Consider the following 20,397-nt stretch of genomic DNA (forward strand, 5'->3'; position numbering starts at 1 on the left):
TTTCACGTCAGTCAGCCATCAAAAAATACAACCTGAAAAAATATAATCCGTCTTCATCACTATTTCACTCATGTTTTCTGAAGGTATTCTAACAATTAACTTTAATTACCGCAATAAAACAAAACGAAAGAAATTTCAATAAAATGATACGAAAATAATGAATTAACGAACATCAATTGACAGTTCAATCGTCAACTTTTTTTTGTTAAAAAAAACTTTGTATGATACGGTCCGAATTGCGGATACTAGTATTTGTCAACTATAGTAGAGATCCTTAAAAATCGTTAAGTAGAATTATTTACTGTGTAACAATTGCGTAAATTTGTATGGGTATATTGTTTTGATTGTATATTAAAATACGTAAAATATGGTATTTTTATTAAATTTTAAACTTTTATTTCATTCATTTATTATGATGAATGAAAACCCGTAGGGTGTTTTGGAACGATGCGGTCTGACTTATTTCGGGGGTCTATTATAAACCGTCAATATATCGTTGAATTACGTATGCACTTTTTTGTCTCTTTCTTTTTGCTAATGACGTGAAAGGGACAAAGACAATAGAATCCAAATACTTCGAACTTGTATTAGGCCCCGCACGTTGAAATGACATTCGAATATGAAGGTCACTTGAATGTTATTTTGTCTCACTCAGTGAGCAAAATGCGATTTTGCTCACTGTTTTTAAGCAGCAAATTACCCTTGTTCCAGCTGCTGACGTGAAAAATATATTGTTACATTGTATATACTTTATGGTACATAGAAATAAAAACACGAAAAACAGAGTTACAGAGTAAATTAAATACAACAAAGGCGAACTTATCCCTGTATGGGATCTCTTCCAGTTGACCTTTGAGGAAATGAGTAAAACAGAAGTAACGGTGAATGAATGACAAACACAAACAAAAGTAAACAATCACTGAAATTAATGAAATGCACGTCTTGAATACACATTGATACAAATATACATTGATAGAAAATAATACCAACGCCTCCATGCCGCTGCAGTAATGTCGGAGCAGTAGTGCAGCTGTGGTCAAAAATGGACTGTCACCTTAACGGTTGTTTTTATAGTAAGTTAATAATTGACAGAAGCAACTCGATTCGGACAACCAATGTCACTTTGATGTTAAAAATATCGTAGATAGATCTTATTGGGATCACAGCGGCGTGTTGTTACCTAGCTTTGGACTAATATTTCATTTACTGTATTTTTTTAAGTTTATGGTGCACAATAAAGAATATATACAAAAATTAAATATTATACAAAAAAAAATATAGCTTAGCGTATTAGAAAGCTACAACTGTTTATATCCAGATGGATTTCTTCTCACAAATGTAGCCACTCAAGCGGAGGCAGCCGATGTCATCGAGGGTGCCGTCAGCGAAGACTGCACCGCATCGCTGAACTTCCCAGTCGTTGGGTTCCCCCTTACCCCAGGTGTCATAGCCTGCTTCTGCCAAGGTTTCACCTGTAAGACAAAACTAAGTGAATTTGGAAAGTAAATGTTGATTTCCAATCGTTCCTTATCACACACTTTCGGTTAGCTTCACTGAGTATTTTTATATATGCATGTGTGCTTTAAATCTTGTGATTTAAATAAGAATCACGTCCCGATGTTTTATTCAATTGAAATTAAAAGTTGTTCCATAATTCCGATGACAATTCTGAAATCAACCTGAAGGTAACGAAAAACAAATACATCGAGTTTATGTTTATTAGAAACGCCTCGAGAAGTCAGTTGCAATCCTGATTTAGTTTCACAACACTTGAACTCGTGTAAGTTGTGAAATGTTTTAAGTAGCGCTATTATTTTGATGTCAATTTTTAGCCGATACTCTATACTATCATTTAACTATAAAAAGTACAGGTCAACGACCTTGTTTTTCGAAAAAAAACGATAAAATGTAAAAAAAAAGATTTTTTTTCTTGTGTGCCTTTTTTTTGCGTTTTTGTTTGAAATTTTTGCCTTAATTCATGCTTAATTATATCGAATGATACATATTTTTTTATGAGCGATAGGTAAATGGACAGATAATGTACATAAACTAAGTGCAGTTATGTTTGGCGCCATACAACTTTGAAGGGGTGCATTTTTTAAAATGGTTGAGAAAAAACATAGATATGGGGAGTGATACGTGGTTAAAGGCTCCACTATACGTGTACAAACATATTGTATTTCTATTGAGACCTACAGTCCTACATAATTAATATACTGTCACTAGTTAGAACAAATATGTTTTAGAGTATGTAATAATTATGGAAGTGTATATTAGACGAAGTCGTTGATTATGTACTATAGTATGCCTTTTTATTATGTTATTCAAAATAACGATATATCAAACTAAAATAAATGAAAAGTAATTATAAAGAACGTAATGCACCCGTCTTCACTCATCTTCGTTCATTTCCGCCTGAGTGGAAATTCAGCCTTAGGTCTTACCATGAATTGTCACCCACAAGTCCTTTCTCCAGTAACTAAACCCTATGGCGGCAACACCCCAGTCCTTGGGAAACATGCGACTTAGGACCTTCGCCTCCGTATCGCTGTTCGCAACAGCCAGGTGTCCGGCCTCGCGGGAACATGTGGCGTAGGCCTCGTGCCATGTTGCCACTTCGGTGTGGAACTTGTAACAGGACTTCGTGCTCTTGTCGTATATATAATCTGTGACAAAAATTATGCTGTTTAAAAAGATCCACTCAAGTAAAGCGCTTCTTACATCTTACTTAATTCAGAATTCTAAATCCTAAAGATGTAACCGCGTTTATAGTTCGTGTCATCCAGGATGACTCGCAGATTTGTCAAATCTAACCTTGAATATCATGACAATACGAATCTCTTTGTTCCACCCAGACAACCAAGTTTGATAAGTGGTTAACTAAACGCACTATTTCTTCCGCGGAAATAACCAGTTATGTGAGTGGGAGTCTAATTCCATTTTCTTAACCGAATTTTGCTCCTAGTTGTCGAGGGGGAAAGTATCTTCCGCGAAAAAACTAGTTGTCTGGGTGGAATTGTTCTTCCACGTTCTACTTTCCATAAGTGTTTTGGTCGAGTCTGTCATTTCGATTATTATGACATTTCCGAAAGCTGTCAAAAATCTATTATAACCGTGTTATAAACGATACATTTAAAACTTAAACAAAAGACAATAAAATGAATTATTTATTTTTTATTTATTACCCTCATAACCATACTATGGAAGGTTGAGATAAGGAATGCAATCTCCATAGACAGAACTGATGCAAAAGTGTCCATTTGTCAGCTATAAATAATAGTTCCAAATCTCTCCAGTGTAGCGCTTGAGTAGCTAAGAACCGAGGCGTTATTGACGGAGTGAAGTGCGCTGTCTATGATTTGATTTTTTGTTCAAGTATTCTAGGTATTGTAGCGCCACCTATTTAAGGTTTTATGATGACACTTTTTGGTATATGGAGATTCTGTTCATTGCCTCTACATTCCATGTGTTTTGGTCGAGTCTATCATTTCGATTAATATAACCAGGGTCCATACATTCCATGCCGTTGACGTGAAAATGACGTAATTTCACATACAAGCAGTTTTTTATAACACTACAAGTTTTGATAGTTAACATATTGACGCGTAAAAAATACCCTGTAAAAATACGAAAATATGTATTCTTTAATAAACTAGCAATCTATTATTTTGTTGCGTGACCGTAGGATGAAAGTTAGACGTTTCTGTACTGATTGACAAGTATCTACATCAGTTAACTAAAGAGGTTAAAAAACGATTTATTATTGCGAAAAAACTAATTGGAATCATATTCTATGTAGCGTGACGTCATTTTTCCGCCAACGGCATGAAATATACGGGCCATAAATGTGACATTTCCGTAAGCTGTCAAAAATCGATTATAACCGTGTTATAAACGATACATTTAAAACTTAAACAAAAGACAATAAAATGAATTACTTTGTGAAAAAAAAAAACGTTAATTCATAATACAAACGAAACAATACAAACATGCAAAATCGGTTGTAAAAACGATTCTAATTCGTTTATAATCGCTAGATTTGACAAACGATACGTCTTACCCTCTTCACCTCTTCATTCAAATGTGTGAACTTGTATCCCTCGGACAATAGTTAGGATCCTAGTTATGATGACTGAATACGGTATGTGAAGCGTTTTAGGTATGTCTCGCTCGCACACCGGAGTCAGCAAGTATGGTAACCGCGTACCTATATCAGTGCCGCAGAAATTAGACTTGCTCGTTGTCTGTCTTTTGTAACAGATGAAAGGATAGACATCGTCGCATTTGCCGTCGTGGAGCAGTCCGTTGCGCTGCAAGACCAGGCAGTTGTTGCCGTGGTTGACGTTGTCGGGCTCCTCGGGCGCCCAGCGCGCCGGCATCGCTGCCAGCGGGGTGCCTGAGACAAGTTGCAGGGTTGCTACAAAGTTGCATAGCTGTGTCAGTAATGTCTGTTAAGATTGGGATGATTCTTGTCCTGTCCTTCTTCGGGCTTCGAATTATTATTTATCTTCGTACTAAATTTCATTTATATCAACATCAGTGGTTTAAGCGAGAAGAAGTAACAGACAGACAGGTAGACAGACAGAGTTACTTTCGAATTGTAATTATAAGTAGGGATAATTATAATAGTTTCACAAGATACGCTTGGCTGTGGAGGTTAATTCATTTTCAATCTTGGCTCGGTATACCTCTCAAGGAAGAGTAAAATCCCTTAGAGTACAAGTCATTTACGCCCGTAAACACGAACAGCGGCGGCTGCTTGCTTGTCAGCAATACTTTGCTCATGGTTGCCAACAGGGTTTCGTCTTCCGGCGAAGCTATTTCCGCACCTGTAATAGATTATACCATTACTTATCTCGCTAGATAGTGATTTTGTTTGTGAGAATCTCGTTTCTCCAATATTTAGCGACATCCATTAAATGGAGGTTGAGCTATTTTGACCAAAGGTCTTTTATGCGATCTTTCTTGTTATCATCCATGACCATGGTAGAAGCTAATATAATATACTATAAGTCTTCTAAAGTGGTATCTTGAGTTTTGCGAGGGTATCAAGGCACGAGGGTTATACAAACTTTGCTCCCAAAGTCATCACTTGAAAGTTAATTCTACCAACTAACATGAGGAAACAACTCAACATTTGCATTAGATTACTTTGCCACTTTTGTGCATAAAATGACGTTTAAAAACTTTCGCATCAGTTTTTGAAGTACAGGTACCTATAAATAGAGCTTTGTCGATTTCGATAGGTGTGGTAAAAATACTTCTTTAAAGTTTGGTTAACTTACTACGTCAGTGGCAAACAAGCATACGGCCCGCCTGATGGTAAGCAGTCTCCATCGCCTATGGACGTCTGCAACTCCAGAGGAGTTACATGCGCGTTGCCGACCCTAACACTCCGCACCCTCTTTGGCAACCTTATTCACCAGCAGGAACACAACACTATGAGACACTAACAATAACAATACAACAAATGTGGTACAGTGGGGCCTTTTTTAACAGACGCCTAACATAACGGTACGGAATGGGAGCGCGAATGTGCGGTCTCCGGTACCTTACACTTATAAAATTTGCAAAGTACGAGTAAAACCTGCTGAAAAAATTCTGAAGGAACCACGTCAAAAACGCATCTTACGCGGGAAAGCGTATAAACCATAAAATAAATGTATGAAAGCAAGGCCAGTGTAAAATGCCGTATTAAACCTGTTCGTCTAAGCAAGTTCAAGTGAGCGTGTCACAGCGTTCTGTGGAGCAAAGGTTGGGTGTGTTGGGTATGAAGTTGAGAAGTTTACCCTAACTGCCTAGGACTGGAGTCAGTGGAAGAGTATGATTCGAGCCCGCACCCCAGCAGATGGTAATAAGTTGAAAAAAAAAAAGGAGGTACAGTGAGCTACGATATTGCATGGAGAAATAATGAATGAATTCATTGATAAAGGTCGCCATGCACTTTTACGGCTGATGGTATTTCACACTCGTACTAATTATGTGGAAAAATTCATGGCATTTTGCATTCAGTTGCAGCAAGACAATTTTAAAATTTTATTTAAAAGACTTTAAATTTGTTCACTCCTACTAATTGCAACATTTTTTTTCCCAACGACGGTATAGTTCGTGTCATCCACGATGACGCGCAGATTTGAGAAACCTAACCTTTAATCACATGAAAATATCAGTCAAGGCAAGCGCCATCGTGAATGACACATATATTATCATGTTCTGTGTGTCCAACCTTCATCATAGCAAATAAGACGAGCATCTGTCCAGGTGGCTGGAGTGCGATGCAGTTTGAAGGACCCGTTTGCCATCCGGTAGAACAAGTAGTCTTGATCTGGAGTCGCGTCTCGAAGCAGCGTCATATTTCTCAGTGCCTGCTCTGTTACTGTTCTGTTCTCATCCGACGATATATCTGCAAAAGTTATATATATTGTATATACATAACTGTGTACCATTAATGTTATTAGAAATAGGATTTAAATTTTAGTTTCACATGGGCTGGGGAAGTCTGCCACGTTTGAGAGAGTGGTTAAGACCCTCTGGGTCGTTCCTTATGCAAAGGTTGTCCATCGCGGTTCAATGCGGCGAGCGTGTTGGGTGTTGGTGTTGGTTGAAAATATGAAAAAAGCATACTACGGCATAAGCATATTCACTCGATACTGATTTATGGTGTAGCCCTCTGGGCGACAGCGGCTGATCGTGAGCGAGTGTTCAAATTACAAAAGCGAGCAATACGAATAATCGCGAGGAAACCGTACGATCATCCAGCACATGCTTTATTCATTGAACATAAAATCTTAACATTACCTAGTGTCTACATTTTAGAAGCGTGTAAGTACATAAGAAACAATCTCAGCTCGTATAAAACTCGTGAGCAGCAGTCCGGCAGAAGCACGCGCGGTGGAGGTCTTCTTCTGGTCCCACCCCATAATACCGCTAAAGCCAAGAAAACCGTCAATGTGTTCGGGGCCAAACTATTCAACGCATTACCGGCCGACTTAAGAGGTGCCCCTAGTGACGTCACATTCTCTAATAAACTAAAAAAAATATTATTAGACATAGCCTGTTACACCATTGACGAATTCTTCGACAAGGTGTCATTGATGCACACACATATTGCAAATATATAGTCTAAGTGTGTTTACCTGTTTACAGTATTTTAATTGAGAATGTTATTTTATTTTTATTTGAGAAATTATTTATGTACCAAATTATTTTAATCTTAATATTAAGTCATAATTTATTGTATTTTTATAATGTATTCATTGCTGACATTCGATTTATAATTATAATTGATTTTTTTTTATTGATTTAATTTTACAATTTACATTTAGTTAAATGTAATACGATTGTGTAAGTATTTTGGACGTGTAATTACTTTTATCAATAAATATATGAATATGAATATGAATATGGGCTCCTTTGCTGGAGCGAATTTCGTGAAAAATTTTTGTGTTTGTTAGTTTTTAATGATTTTTGTAAAGGAGATTTTAAGATTTTCATTTTATATATATTGACATGTTTACTTATAGTTTTTATATCTACAATAAAAGCAAACATTAAACGATGAACGATGTTTGACATGCATGAATTAATATTATGTAATTTAATGATATGATTTATTTCAATATGCAAGTGCTTTGGTTTAGAACTGTAAACTTACATATTTGGAAAAAAATAAAATATATATTTAAGGTATGAGAACGTCATCTATGAATACAAGTTTGAAACGATACTAATATTGTTAACTTCATAAACCTTCACAATCCTCATTAGTTAATATAATGTTCTATCCCTTTCTTACAAATACAAAATGACAGATTAAGACAAACGATTAATAGGTAATTGAAACTGATAGCGCGTTTATGAATAACGCAATTAGTGGCCATGATGTTAAAAATATCACTGATTGTGACTACCAGTTCGCCGGAAGATATCGGCCTGTCAGTTATTCGCAAAAGCTGACAATCGCGAGTAGATTGACAGGCCGATATCGTCCGACGAACTGGTAATCAGTGGGCCCCTTTTAATTGATATGTCCGCGGCCGATCGTAAGATCAGGCAAATTGTAATGTTCCCGATTAACGTTGCGACAGTAGTCACACAATAGATAGATAGGATAGATTCGTTAGATTGATTCAGATGTCCGAAGGGCAAACTGTCCAGGAATAGGAGCCCCGCGTCGACTCAGGGAAGAAGACAAAGATTTTCACGTTTCACGATCGGCTTACAGATATAACATCGACATTGCGCTCAGGCGAAAATCACAAACAAAAAATAAATGTGTAACATTTATGATTGAGAGAATGGAAATAGAAGAGAATATGAAAAAAAGAATGGTTGGAAAGTCCGACTTTCGATACCTACGGCATGGTAAAGATAGTATAGATAAAACATTTATGCCCGTCATTTTTATGTAAACAATGAACATTGAGTACCTACATGCATAATAAATTGGCTAAATAGTGATCAGTTGTGTCGGAAATGCATTAAAAACATGGATTGGAACTTGTTTTTTGAAAAAAACTTCTAAATGACTACGAGTATATACTTATTTAGGTTTATTCTATACTCCAAATGTAAAAGTCTAAAATAAATCTCTCAGGTGTGTTCTTCGTAATATTATTATATTGCCCAAATAAAAATGAAATAGTTAACGAAGAACGAAAAAGTACAATTTTGCGTTCAGAAATAACTATTCATTTCGCGCCAGAAGCATGGTTTTTCATAATAACTGCCTTAATTGTATATTAGTCTGCAAACGATGTTATTAAGCTAAGAAACAAATTAAAAGAGGTTAATTTTTGCGCGCGAGCGTTGATGCGAGCAGACGTGTTGCAAACATTTTAAATAATTATAAATTTGTGTAATAACAAAATTGAGTCTTACTGTCTTGTTATTAAAGTGGTTATTTAAATTGATCCATTGAGTAAAGATACGCCCTACTGAAAAAGTATAGGTCGCTAGGAGCGCTTTGTCACTCGAGCATCGTGAGTACTGCAACCCAAGTGTCCACGGCGTAACTATCGTGTGCGCTCTATTGACGTCTAAGTTAATACGCTGTAGAAGAAATGTCGCATAACGTTGGCGGTCAGAGGTCTCCCGGTAAGATTGTAGCCGGTAGCGCACCGCAGCCAGGGCCGGCTAAGGAGGGAGAAGTGACCACTGCTGAATTATCTGGGAAGCGGAACAAGCGTAAGCAGCCGCCGGAGAGGGATTGTAATTGTACTCATGAATTGTCAGGATTCAGATCCGAAATGAAACAAATGCTAAAAGAATTTACCACTAACCAAGAAAAATTCATGACTTCTATGCGTGAGGATATATCGCAAATAAAAAATCAAATAGGCAATATACAGGTAACCACAGAACACTTGTCAAAGGAAAATGAGAAAATTTCATCGGAAATATCTTCCCTAAAACAACACATCTCCAACACGGATGACAAAATTAAGAGCCTGCAGACCGATATAAATGTCTTGAAAAGCGAATCCTCAGCTGATAATCCGAATACCCGCCCCTTGGACGAGGAAGGTTTAATTAAGGAGATTCGCGAACGCGCCTACAGGGAAAAAAACATAATAATTTATGGAATATCAGAACTAGCGGACGGCAATATTCAAGAAAAGCAGCAGCATGACAATAACGAAGTACATAACATAACTCAATTGATTATTGAAAACTCACCAGTTCCTCAGCAGATCTTTCGCCTTGGAAAGTTTAATCCGAACAAAACTCGACCTGTAAAGGTATGTTACGATTCTGCACAGACAGTAAAACAAATACTACGCAATAAGAACAAAATCGAAAACAAGGAAGCCAAAATATATGCAGATCTAACACCCACCCAGCAAAACAACCTTAAAACATTACGTCAAGAACTTCGTACGAGACAAGAAAATGGGGAAAATAATATTACTATAAAATACGTCGACGGCTGTCCTAAAATAATTACAACGAATACACCAAAAAACTAGCTATGAGTAAACAACATCCGCAAGCTTCTCTTAGTGAAGATACTATAATATCTTACGACCTTCCGCAATCATATAGAGACATTCGGATAAAGCGGTCGTCACTTAATATTTTCTATACAAATATACGCAGTTTGGTAAAGCCAGGGAAACTTGATGAACTCAAATGTGTTATCAATAGCACCCAGAGTAAGATCCACTTGATAATATTAACCGAAACATGGATAAAATCGGAATCAGAAATTCAATACTTACAGATTGAGAATTACAGCCACTATTCAAACTATAGAACCAATGCCAGAGGTGGAGGAGTGTCAATTTTCGCTCATAATGATCTTAAGCATTATTTATTGGAAGAAACCTACAAAAATGGTAACAATTACTTATGGATCCACATTAGTAAGCTTCAACTGGACATTGGTGTCGTTTACAAGCCAGGTGACACGAATATTAATAGTTTTTTGGAAGATTTCGATTTACAACTACAAAAACGAAAACGAGCAATGATCTTTGGAGATTTTAATTTGAACCTGCTATCATGTGACAGAAATACCGTAAGATACAAAGAACTACTGCAAGAATGCGGATATTCCATCTTAAACAATATCGACGTGAACTACGCAACTCGTAAATCCACTTTAACAAATAGTATTCTCGACCATGTACTAACTAACCTAGCAGATAATAATTTCACTATTTCATTACTGGATTCCGCGCTCTCTGACCATGTTCAAATATTTGTAAGTGTAGACAAAACAAAAATCAACCAAAAACAACGTGTCAGATATGAAGCACTTAACTATGATACCTTGTTCGACTCAGCCAAAGTTTATAATTTCAATTATGATAATAACAACTACAAAGACCTTGAAGCATCTATTAGTAATCTTATAACTAGCAGCACTATAACAAAAACCAAAATACTAAACTTACCTCGTAATGACTGGATTAATAGAGACATTATCAATAATATTAACAACAGAAATGCTTTATGGCAGTCACTAAAAAAGAACCCCGGTAACCCGAACCTCAAAGACAGCTTTAATAAAAAAAGAAACGAGACAACGCAATTAATACTAAAAGCAAAAAACAAGTACTACACTGATAAGTTTTCAAAATGTTTGCACGATCCTAAAAAAACCTGGAGTCTGATTAACGAAATATCCGGTAATAAAATTAAAAATGTCTGTAACCCTCCCAACCTTTTGTTAGACTCTGTACTCTTTACCGAAGGCACAGAAGTGTGTGAAATTTTTAACAACTTTTTTGCTAACATAGGATCCGAGCTAGCGAACCAAATTCCTACGAGATATCATAATAATACCACCTGCACAGTTAACTGCTCAACAGCAACTAGTAATGCACTATCAGACTTTGCACCATGCTCTAGTGATGAAATATCCAAAATAATAGATGCGTTAGACAGCAACACTAGTGCAGGAATCGACGGAATTAGTACGAAGAGCATAAAATGTTTAAAAGTTTACATCCTAGAAGGAATTACAAATTGCCTCAACAAATGTCTAAACAATGCAGTTTTTCCTGACGAATTAAAAGTGGCAAAGGTCAGCCCAATTCACAAATCAGGCCCAAAGACCGACCCTGGAAACTACCGCCCAATCTCGGTTTTGCCGGTTATTTCTAAAATCTTTGAAAGGGTGCTGTACAATCGCCTGGACAAATATTTAAGTAGTATAGGTTTTCTTTTCGAACGTCAATACGGCTTCCGCAACAAATCTAACACATTATCTGCAACTGTTGACCTAGTGACCAAAATCAAATCTAGTATAGATGCTAAGAATATTGTTCTTGGCGTATTCATTGATCTCAAAAAGGCCTTTGATACGGTAAGTCACCCGATACTACTTCGAAAGCTTTCTGGCATTGGTGTCATCGGCAATGCTCACAAAATGTTTGCGTCATATCTTTCCAATCGATTTCAAGTAGTTAAAATAGGCAATTACCAAAGTACAGCACAAACTATTACCTATGGCGTGCCACAAGGATCGATTCTAGGGCCGCTTCTATTTTTAATATATATGAACAATATAAGCACACTTAAACTTAATGGAGAGATCTCGCTCTACGCGGATGATACGTGTGTTTTTTATTATGGGAACTCAATTACCGACATGGCTAAATTAGCTCAGGATGATCTTAACATTCTGTACAAGTGGTTTCAATACAATCTGCTTACAATCAACACTTCTAAAACCTCATATATCATATTCAAATCTAAAAATAAAACAATACCTAGTCACACTCCTTTATCAATCAACAATGTCACAATCAACCAATCATCACAGGAAAAGTACCTCGGCTTGATATTGGATAGTGGTCTGACGTGGAAGGCACAAATAGATAAAATAAAATCAAAATTGTCTAGCATCATGGGTTCAATAAGAAACATAGTTAAATTCATTCCGCCTACTGTTAAATTTAATATATACAACTCACTAGTTAAATCGCATCTAAATTACCTGATTGAAATATGGGGCAGTGCCGCGAAAACAAATCTTAAGTATCTCCAAATTGCTCAAAATAAAATAATAAAACTATTGTTTAATTACGATTACCTAACACCGACTAATACAGTTTATTCTAAATCTAAACTAATGAGCCTAAAACAACTATATACTTATAATACAATAATACTTATTAAAAAAATCCTTAATAAAACCATGCACTGTCAAACCACATTCAGAACAAATAAGGAAAGCGGCAAGAGAAACCTTCGTAGTGCAAATAAGTTATCCCTACCTTTTATACGAACAAAAAATTTTGGCACAAATAATATAACATATCAGGGTGCGCGAATGTACAATAATTTACCAGCAAATATTAAGAATGCACCAACCTTCAACATTTTCAAATACAAACTAAAAACATATGTTTTAGATAATATTTTAGCCACCTAAATCCGGCCCTGGCAAACGGCAACACGTTATCGCCTCGAACCTTGGTAACAAAGGAAACTATGCTTACCCGCCACATGTTTTAGAATCGCGCACTTTGGAATAAAAACATCGCAAGAAATTATTACCTGTTGGGTAGTTTATGTCAGCAGTGATATTGTATTCATTTTGTTATTACTACATATTCCCTACTGGAAATAAAAACAATATGTAATTTACATCACTATTAACGCTCCCTATATATTTTTTTGTATCAACTTATCTCATTAAGTGAAATGTAATATTTCTTTTGAGATAAATAAAATATCTTTAACCCGAAAATTCAGTCTTTGGTGGGACATGAACCCTGGCACGCTAGCCCAGGGCTCTGCTATCTGAGCACCGCGTTACAACCGCGGTAACAAAACAGCACTGTAAGCTCGCATGACTTTGCTGATTCAATCAAAGCGGCAGCGAGTTGGAAGCTTATGTCAGGGTCACATTACACCGGCAAAGCCTCAAACGCCAAAGGCTCATTACCCATCATCCCTGCCACCCCGCCGTAGGCATACTTGTACATATATAGATGTGCTTCATCAAATCTTGTAACTTGACTCCCAGTGTCTGATTCAGTTGAATTTTGGAGTACATCCGTAATTCCGAACACTAATAAACCTTCTAACATGAGCTGATCTAATGATGCAGTTGGACGGTAGCAATTGGAACTCCTCAACGGAAAAACACAAAAGTATTTTTCACGTCAGGAGCTCGAACAAGGGTAATTTGCTGCTTAAAAGCAGTCAGCAAAATCGCATTTTGCTCACTGAGTGAGACAAAATAACATTCAAGTGACCTTTAGATTTGAATGTCATTTCAACGTGCGTGGGCCTAATACAAGGTCGAAATATTTGGATTCTATTCTATTGTCTTTGTCCCTTACACGTCATTAGCAAAAAGAAAGAGACAAAAAAAATCATACGTAATTCAACGGTATATTGACGATTTATAATAGACCCCCGAAATAAGTCAGACCGCATCGTTCCAAAACACCCTACGAGTCTTCATTGGTAATAATTAATTAATGAAGTAAAAGTTTAAAATTTAATAAAAACACCATATTTTACGTATTTTATTATACAATCAAAACAATTAACTTATACAATTTTACGCAATTGTTACGCAGTAAATAATTCTACTTAACTACTTTTAACGATCTCTACTATAGTTGACAAATAGTAGTATCCGCAATTCGCACCGTATCTTACAGTTTTTGTTTAACAAAAAAAAAAGTTGTCGATTGAACTGTCAATTGATGTTCGTTAATTCATTATTTTATTAGTGAAAGTGATCCGTCCGTCTGGATTACATTTTTTCCGGTTATATTTTTTGATGGCTGACTAACGTGAAAATTTTTGTGTACTACACGAGATCAAAGTTATTTACATCTCGTGCGCTTTTGAGTCCCTTACTACGCTCAAGATCTTTCGCTTGCACGGGACTCAAAACAAGCACTCGAAGAAATATCAAACTTTGCTCTCTTGTTGTACAAATAACTATAGTTTATATTCATTAGATAGGTTTCGAGAAGTACGAGTATTTGATAGACATGCAAACAAGAAGATACAGTCAGCAATAAAAGTATGTATCCATTTTTTTTACAGTAACTTGTTTCCTGATAAAGTTTGATGTCGTTTGACAGTTAGTTCAAAGTTCAGTGACTGAAGCTTGGATTTCAATATAATAAAAAACTAAACGTATATAAAACCTGAACCGGAAAAGGTGTATGTTTATCGATATTTTCTAAAGAATGCGTTGACATTTTCAGGGAGTCATTGAAAGCCAAAGAAACGTTATTATAGCGCCATTTCACACTTAGGGTACCTACTCGTAATCTACGTACAGGTTGACTGATAATTCGGGCGATTCCTTATTTATTTTGAAGCTCATTGGTAATTGATCCATTATTTGAAAAGGGTTAAATCCAGCCTGGGTAACTAGGTGGTGAAATTCATTGATTTTCCAAATTATTTGAGTTTTTAGTTTTTGTCGAAAAAAATCTGCCTTTCGGTCTAAAATTGGTAATTGTGGAAAAAGTACTTGCATTTGGAAATTAAAACTTGTTATTCTAAAGGCCAATTAAACGACTTATTAAGTACAATAAATATAAAAAAATATATAAAATTACCAAAACTTTATGGGATTTTGTAGTTACGTGTCGTAGTAAGTTTTCTTAAAATGTTTGGAATCAAAGACATTTACATGCAGTTTTCATATTTAGTACGGTTGGCAAAAAAAAAAAAAAACTATGAAAACTGTACGTTGATAACGATTGCCTAGACATTACTTAAAAATGTTAAATATTACACTTTTTTGCGTACAAAGTACATTAATAAGTTCCTCAATCCATACGAACAAGAGTACCGCGACTTACCGATTATCTTCTCCATATCTGTCGATATCTGTTCTGTGGGTACATTCTGCCAGTCCATATCTAATGTTTTAAGTCTTGGAAGTATCTTCTCGAGCTCATGAGATAACGTCATCTCCATGTCTGATTTATTTTGTTCTCGGAGTTCGATGATTGAAGAAACATCTGGAAACGCTATATAAGAGGAAAAAATTGCTATTAAATATCGAGTTAGAGGCCGTATAAAGCTTACTCTGCTCAGACTTTGACAGAACAAAGTGTGGAAGGTGTTAGTAAAAACATCATATCTTAAAAGATAGATAGATAATCCGTTTATTTGTAACAGTGTGTAACTGAGAATACATATAATAAAATGGCAAAAAAACAGATAATATAATACAAAATCAAACAAGAAAAACACACATTTTTACAAAATAGAAGAAAGAAAAATATACATTGAAATACCGTTCTATACATATAGAAAATGTTGAGTGCGTCGCAGCAAAACAAAAGGGTTTTGGCTCAGAACTACGCTTCATCCTATGGGAGAGGCACTGATATTCTGCCAGGACCAGATCACGTCAACCAAGATACAATGTAAAAGATGTAATATTCAAAGTTAGTACTTACCTAAATTTACATGTTGGTAAAAATAAATTTTACGTGTAGGTATAATGACACCTCAATACCTACTTAATTTTTGTAACTGCGATGCAGAGCTAGATTTGTTCGACTCTAGACGACTAATTGTATTTGATAAGAAACATCTGTCTTCCTATAATATAGGTGCCTAAAATACGGTTGTGATGGTCGCTTCTACGTGATAGCAGGATATTTAAAGATAGTCTCATTCATCACGTGAATAACTCCTTCCATGATACAAATTGTTAACTTATATCCTGTTCTTTTGCCGCAAAACGAGTCGAAGTTAGTCTTAGTAGTTCGAAAATTGAAAATAAATGTCCTGCTTATAGGCCAGGAAATAACTGCTCAAAAAAAGTTATAGAGGGAAATGCTTGGAACACAATTTTTGACTTCGTAATTTTGTTTGGACTAGTTAGGAGGTGAACATATCAAAAGTCCCCGGCTGCAGCGGGAGAGGGGGGTTCGAACTTTGAAGGTCCCATTCTTACACTTAACTTGGAACATACAGCTGGCTCCGCTGGCTAGGGGCACGTCTCGGCATTGCGAGGTTTTTTATCTGAACTATAGGGTGATAGCCTGTTACGCAATAACTTAAGTAAATTTGTTCTAATTTAAATGAAATGAACTAATCGTGTAGGTCAGGGCCTTATAAATAAATAAATAAATATTATAAGACATTTTTACAGAAATCAACATAGTCCCACGGTAAGCTCAATAAGGCTTGTCTTGTCGGTACCAGGTGACGATATATATAATAGATAGGTGTATATAAATACTTCTATAAATAATTAATAAATACATATTATAGGACATAATTACACAAATTGACAAAGTCCTACAGTAAGCTCAATAGGGCCTGTGTTGAGGGTACTTAGACAACGATAAATATAATACTTATATAAATATTTATAAATACTTAAATACATAGAAAATACCCATGACTCAGGAGCAAATATCCGTACTCATCACAAGAATAAATGCCCTTACCAGGATTTGAACGCAGGCCCATCGGCTTCATAGGCAGGGTCACTACTCACTAGGCCAGACCGGTTGTCGTATATAGATAGAAAACATACATAACACACACACACTTCAGATACGGATTTTCTTGAGATATACTTCATAATTCATAATTATATTCTACTTATTAAATTATTAATAACTAGAAGAAGAAGGGGTAGCTAGAAGAGCGTAGATGGCCTAGAAAGCCCAAAATATATTTCTAAGGGGTTTTGCTATTTTGGCCAATCCCTTCGCCGATGCGATGCAGACGCATGTCACTTTTAACTTAAAATGCGGGTCAATAATGGACAAAGTTTGCGCACATTGTTTTTCTCCGTATTTGAACTCATTCGTCTGATCATGACAAAAATTAAATTTAGTCAAATATATAAAGTTAAATATATGTCAATGAATCTACGTACCTATACAGTTTTTGGCCGCGAGTTCTCAGTTCGGACCGAACTATTAGTTACTACATCTTACTTAAAGCTTTGAGTTTAATTCACATGAGAGAAGTCAGGGGCAAGATTACCCTCTTAACACGATGACATGAATTTTATTAGTTACATACCTGCTGCTGCCAAAAACACAGATACAAAAAAATGCACAATAATTATTTCCTCCATTGCAAAACAACACGATATCGAGCAAATAATCGACCAGCGATTTCGGCCTGCGCCTTCTCAGGATTCTAATTTTAAATGGGCAGGTATTCGCAGTCTCACCCGCAATATTTTTTTATTTAATTTTCCTTAATAATAAACATGTTTTTGAACTTACAAGTTTCAAAAGTTAATGCCCTCAGATGACCAATTATGCATAATCGTTTAAAAAGGAACCTTAATGTGGCTGGCGCTTTAGCTGATTACTTAGATGCTATTGAAAGTTTCTGGATTGAGCCACTTCTTTTTGTCAAAAAAAATATAATTTTCATATATAAGTATGTCGTGGTAAATTTGATATAAGCAACAAATACGACAGATTTTGCTTTTTTCAGCGACTTATATGGAGTTTGTGGAGTAAATTTATGTAAACTACTACCATCATTAACTCCTCATTTGCCATACGGTAAATGAGGAGTTTCTGGCATCAAAATTCGGTAATTATTGTAGGTATGAGAATTATTGTACAAAATAATAATCTATATCAATTCATGGGAGAAAGAAGATAATGTCACACACCACTCGTAAAGAGAGTACTTAATACAAATCTCGCATACAATTTTGTTCAAATATATTTAATTACCAAAACCACTTATTAGTTACCGTTGTAGCTCATGGAATACGAGTACGGCGTTTCGTGAATCAATCTCCTTTGACAGTATTGATCCTTTGAACCCAAGGATACAGATAAAAATAGTTAATTGTTTTAATTTTATTGTTTTTACAAGGGGGCAAAGTTGTTGTTTAACCGTTCGGGCTAATATTGATACCTGAGCAAGCGAAAGATTCCAAAATTGAACCACGAGCGTAGCAAGTTTCAAGGCACGACTCGTTAAAAACACAAAATTTTCCACCACACCAACGCGAGGAAACTACTAACTATAAAATACCATAAAAATCCAAATGAACGTATTAAATAAATTATCATTTAAAAGTCAATTCTACAAGCTAACATAAACAACTCAAAATTTGCTTCTGATTACTTTCCTCCACATGTGGATAAAATGCAACTTTCTCATTCGTTTTTGAACAATCAATAGAGCCTTTATCAGTTAGTGTGGTGAAAAAAGATTTCCTAATTAATACAGTTTTTGAGAAACTAGAATCTTTCGTATTAAGTAACGATGTTTACCTTTATACAAATTCAAACGTTTTGGGTGATAAGCGTCTTCCCATCAAGGTTTCGTTTTATAAGAAACGACAAAATTAATAAAATACCTAATTAATTCCTTAAATAAATTGTTTGTTATAGCGAATTGTTTGAAGATTCGGTTAGCATTATATTTCGTCAACTATAGTAGAGTTAGTATTCGGACTTGTAAAATAATTAAGTAAAATACCATTTTAAAAATTTAAATCTTACTAATTTTTAAGTCTGAGTGGGTGCCGTGTGGGTGTTTTATAAGATGGAGCTCTATAAGCTAACTACATATACCTCATATCATTATATGTGCAAAGTTTCATTACAATCCAACACGTAGTTTCAAAATGAGAACAAAACTCCGTTTGCTTGGGAAGGTGAAATTTGTCCGAGCTTACTGCAAACTCATAAGTACAATAAATACATGCTTAATTTTCAAAATGGAATCAATCAACTTAAGACTAATCACAGGTCCTTATTAACTATCCTTAAAGTTCATGTCATCCACGATGACGCGCAGTTTTGTCCTCCAAATCTAACCTTTAATTACATGGCAATACGGGTCAAGGCAGGCGTCATCGTGAATGACACGATCTATAAATATGCGAATTCTATGCAAATCACCCATAAAAGGAAAAGGCGAGAAGGAAGATTTTGTTGTCTGCGAAGTCTAGGCGACAACATATAAATACCAGTTATAAATTGTCATGGTTGAGCGAGCACCCGAATCCAGTGTGTTATTACACGACCTCGTGAATCTGACGTTTCATCTAATAGACTCTTGTCATTTAAAACCACTTAATCGGAGACCAGAACTGAGTGGTAGCAATTTATGATAATTGAAAAAGAGCAAGCGTGACAAACAAGTGACTTTTAGTCATCATCACCTTCCTCGTTTCCTCGCGTTGTCTCAGCATTGACACGGCTCATGGGAGCGTGAGGTTCGCCTGGCGACTAAATAAAATAATCCAAAAAAGCAAAACATAGCGGCACAGATATTTTATTTATTTAAACTTTATTGCACAATATAACAAATAAAGTACAAATGGCGGACTTAATGCGTAAAGGCATTCTCTACCAGTCAACCATCAGGCTAAACAACGTGCAGTGTAGGATATTGATGATATTGATCTTTCTTGAATAAATCATTGCTCCCTAGTCTTAACCTAACCTAACTAGGTTAAAACTAATAAGTTAAAACTTTAACTTATTGCTTTTTAACCTATTAAATATCCAGGGAGGAAACAGTCCAGAGCGTTTGTATGGAAAAATCGCAACTAGCAATTCCTCTCAAAGCTCGTGTAAATCCGAACGATAACTTTAATTAAAATCTCTTAGAATTTAACTCCGAACGTCTCATAAAATCCCACTTTCAGATATAAAGATACAAAAGAAACTTAATATTTAAGACGAGACTATTATAGAAGTTGGTGAGTATTGTTGTGTCACGATTAATACCAAGTACTGTAACTAGACGCACTAGCAGATCTAGTTAACATATAAAAATAATTGACACAAATAATCGGTCCATATCATTTTCATAAACTACAAACCTCAATTATTATGTTCCAATATTAATCAAAATACTAGTAAATAGTATGTATATATCTAATAAATTAATTCCGTAAGTTAAATGGAATAGAAGCAAAATATTCTCACGAGAAATTTTAAACAACAAACA

General features: G+C 35.5%; 1 protein-coding gene across 1 annotated transcript; it reads right to left on the minus strand.

Annotated features, from left to right (window-relative positions):
- Positions 1 to 1,308: 1,308 nt before the first annotated feature.
- LOC133517242 (C-type mannose receptor 2-like) lies at positions 1,309 to 15,925 on the minus strand. Its single transcript, XM_061850459.1, has 6 exons — positions 15,291 to 15,925; positions 6,227 to 6,403; positions 4,689 to 4,829; positions 4,208 to 4,396; positions 2,445 to 2,666; positions 1,309 to 1,472 (listed from the first exon to the last, which is right to left on the minus strand). Exons 1-6 carry the CDS (start codon positions 15,406 to 15,408, stop codon positions 1,309 to 1,311), a joined length of 1,011 nt encoding a protein of 336 aa, XP_061706443.1. The 5' UTR covers positions 15,409 to 15,925.
- Positions 15,926 to 20,397: the final 4,472 nt, after the last annotated feature.

This window comes from Cydia pomonella, chromosome 4, assembly GCF_033807575.1.
Source record: "Cydia pomonella isolate Wapato2018A chromosome 4, ilCydPomo1, whole genome shotgun sequence".
Taxonomy (NCBI): domain Eukaryota; kingdom Metazoa; phylum Arthropoda; class Insecta; order Lepidoptera; family Tortricidae; genus Cydia; species Cydia pomonella.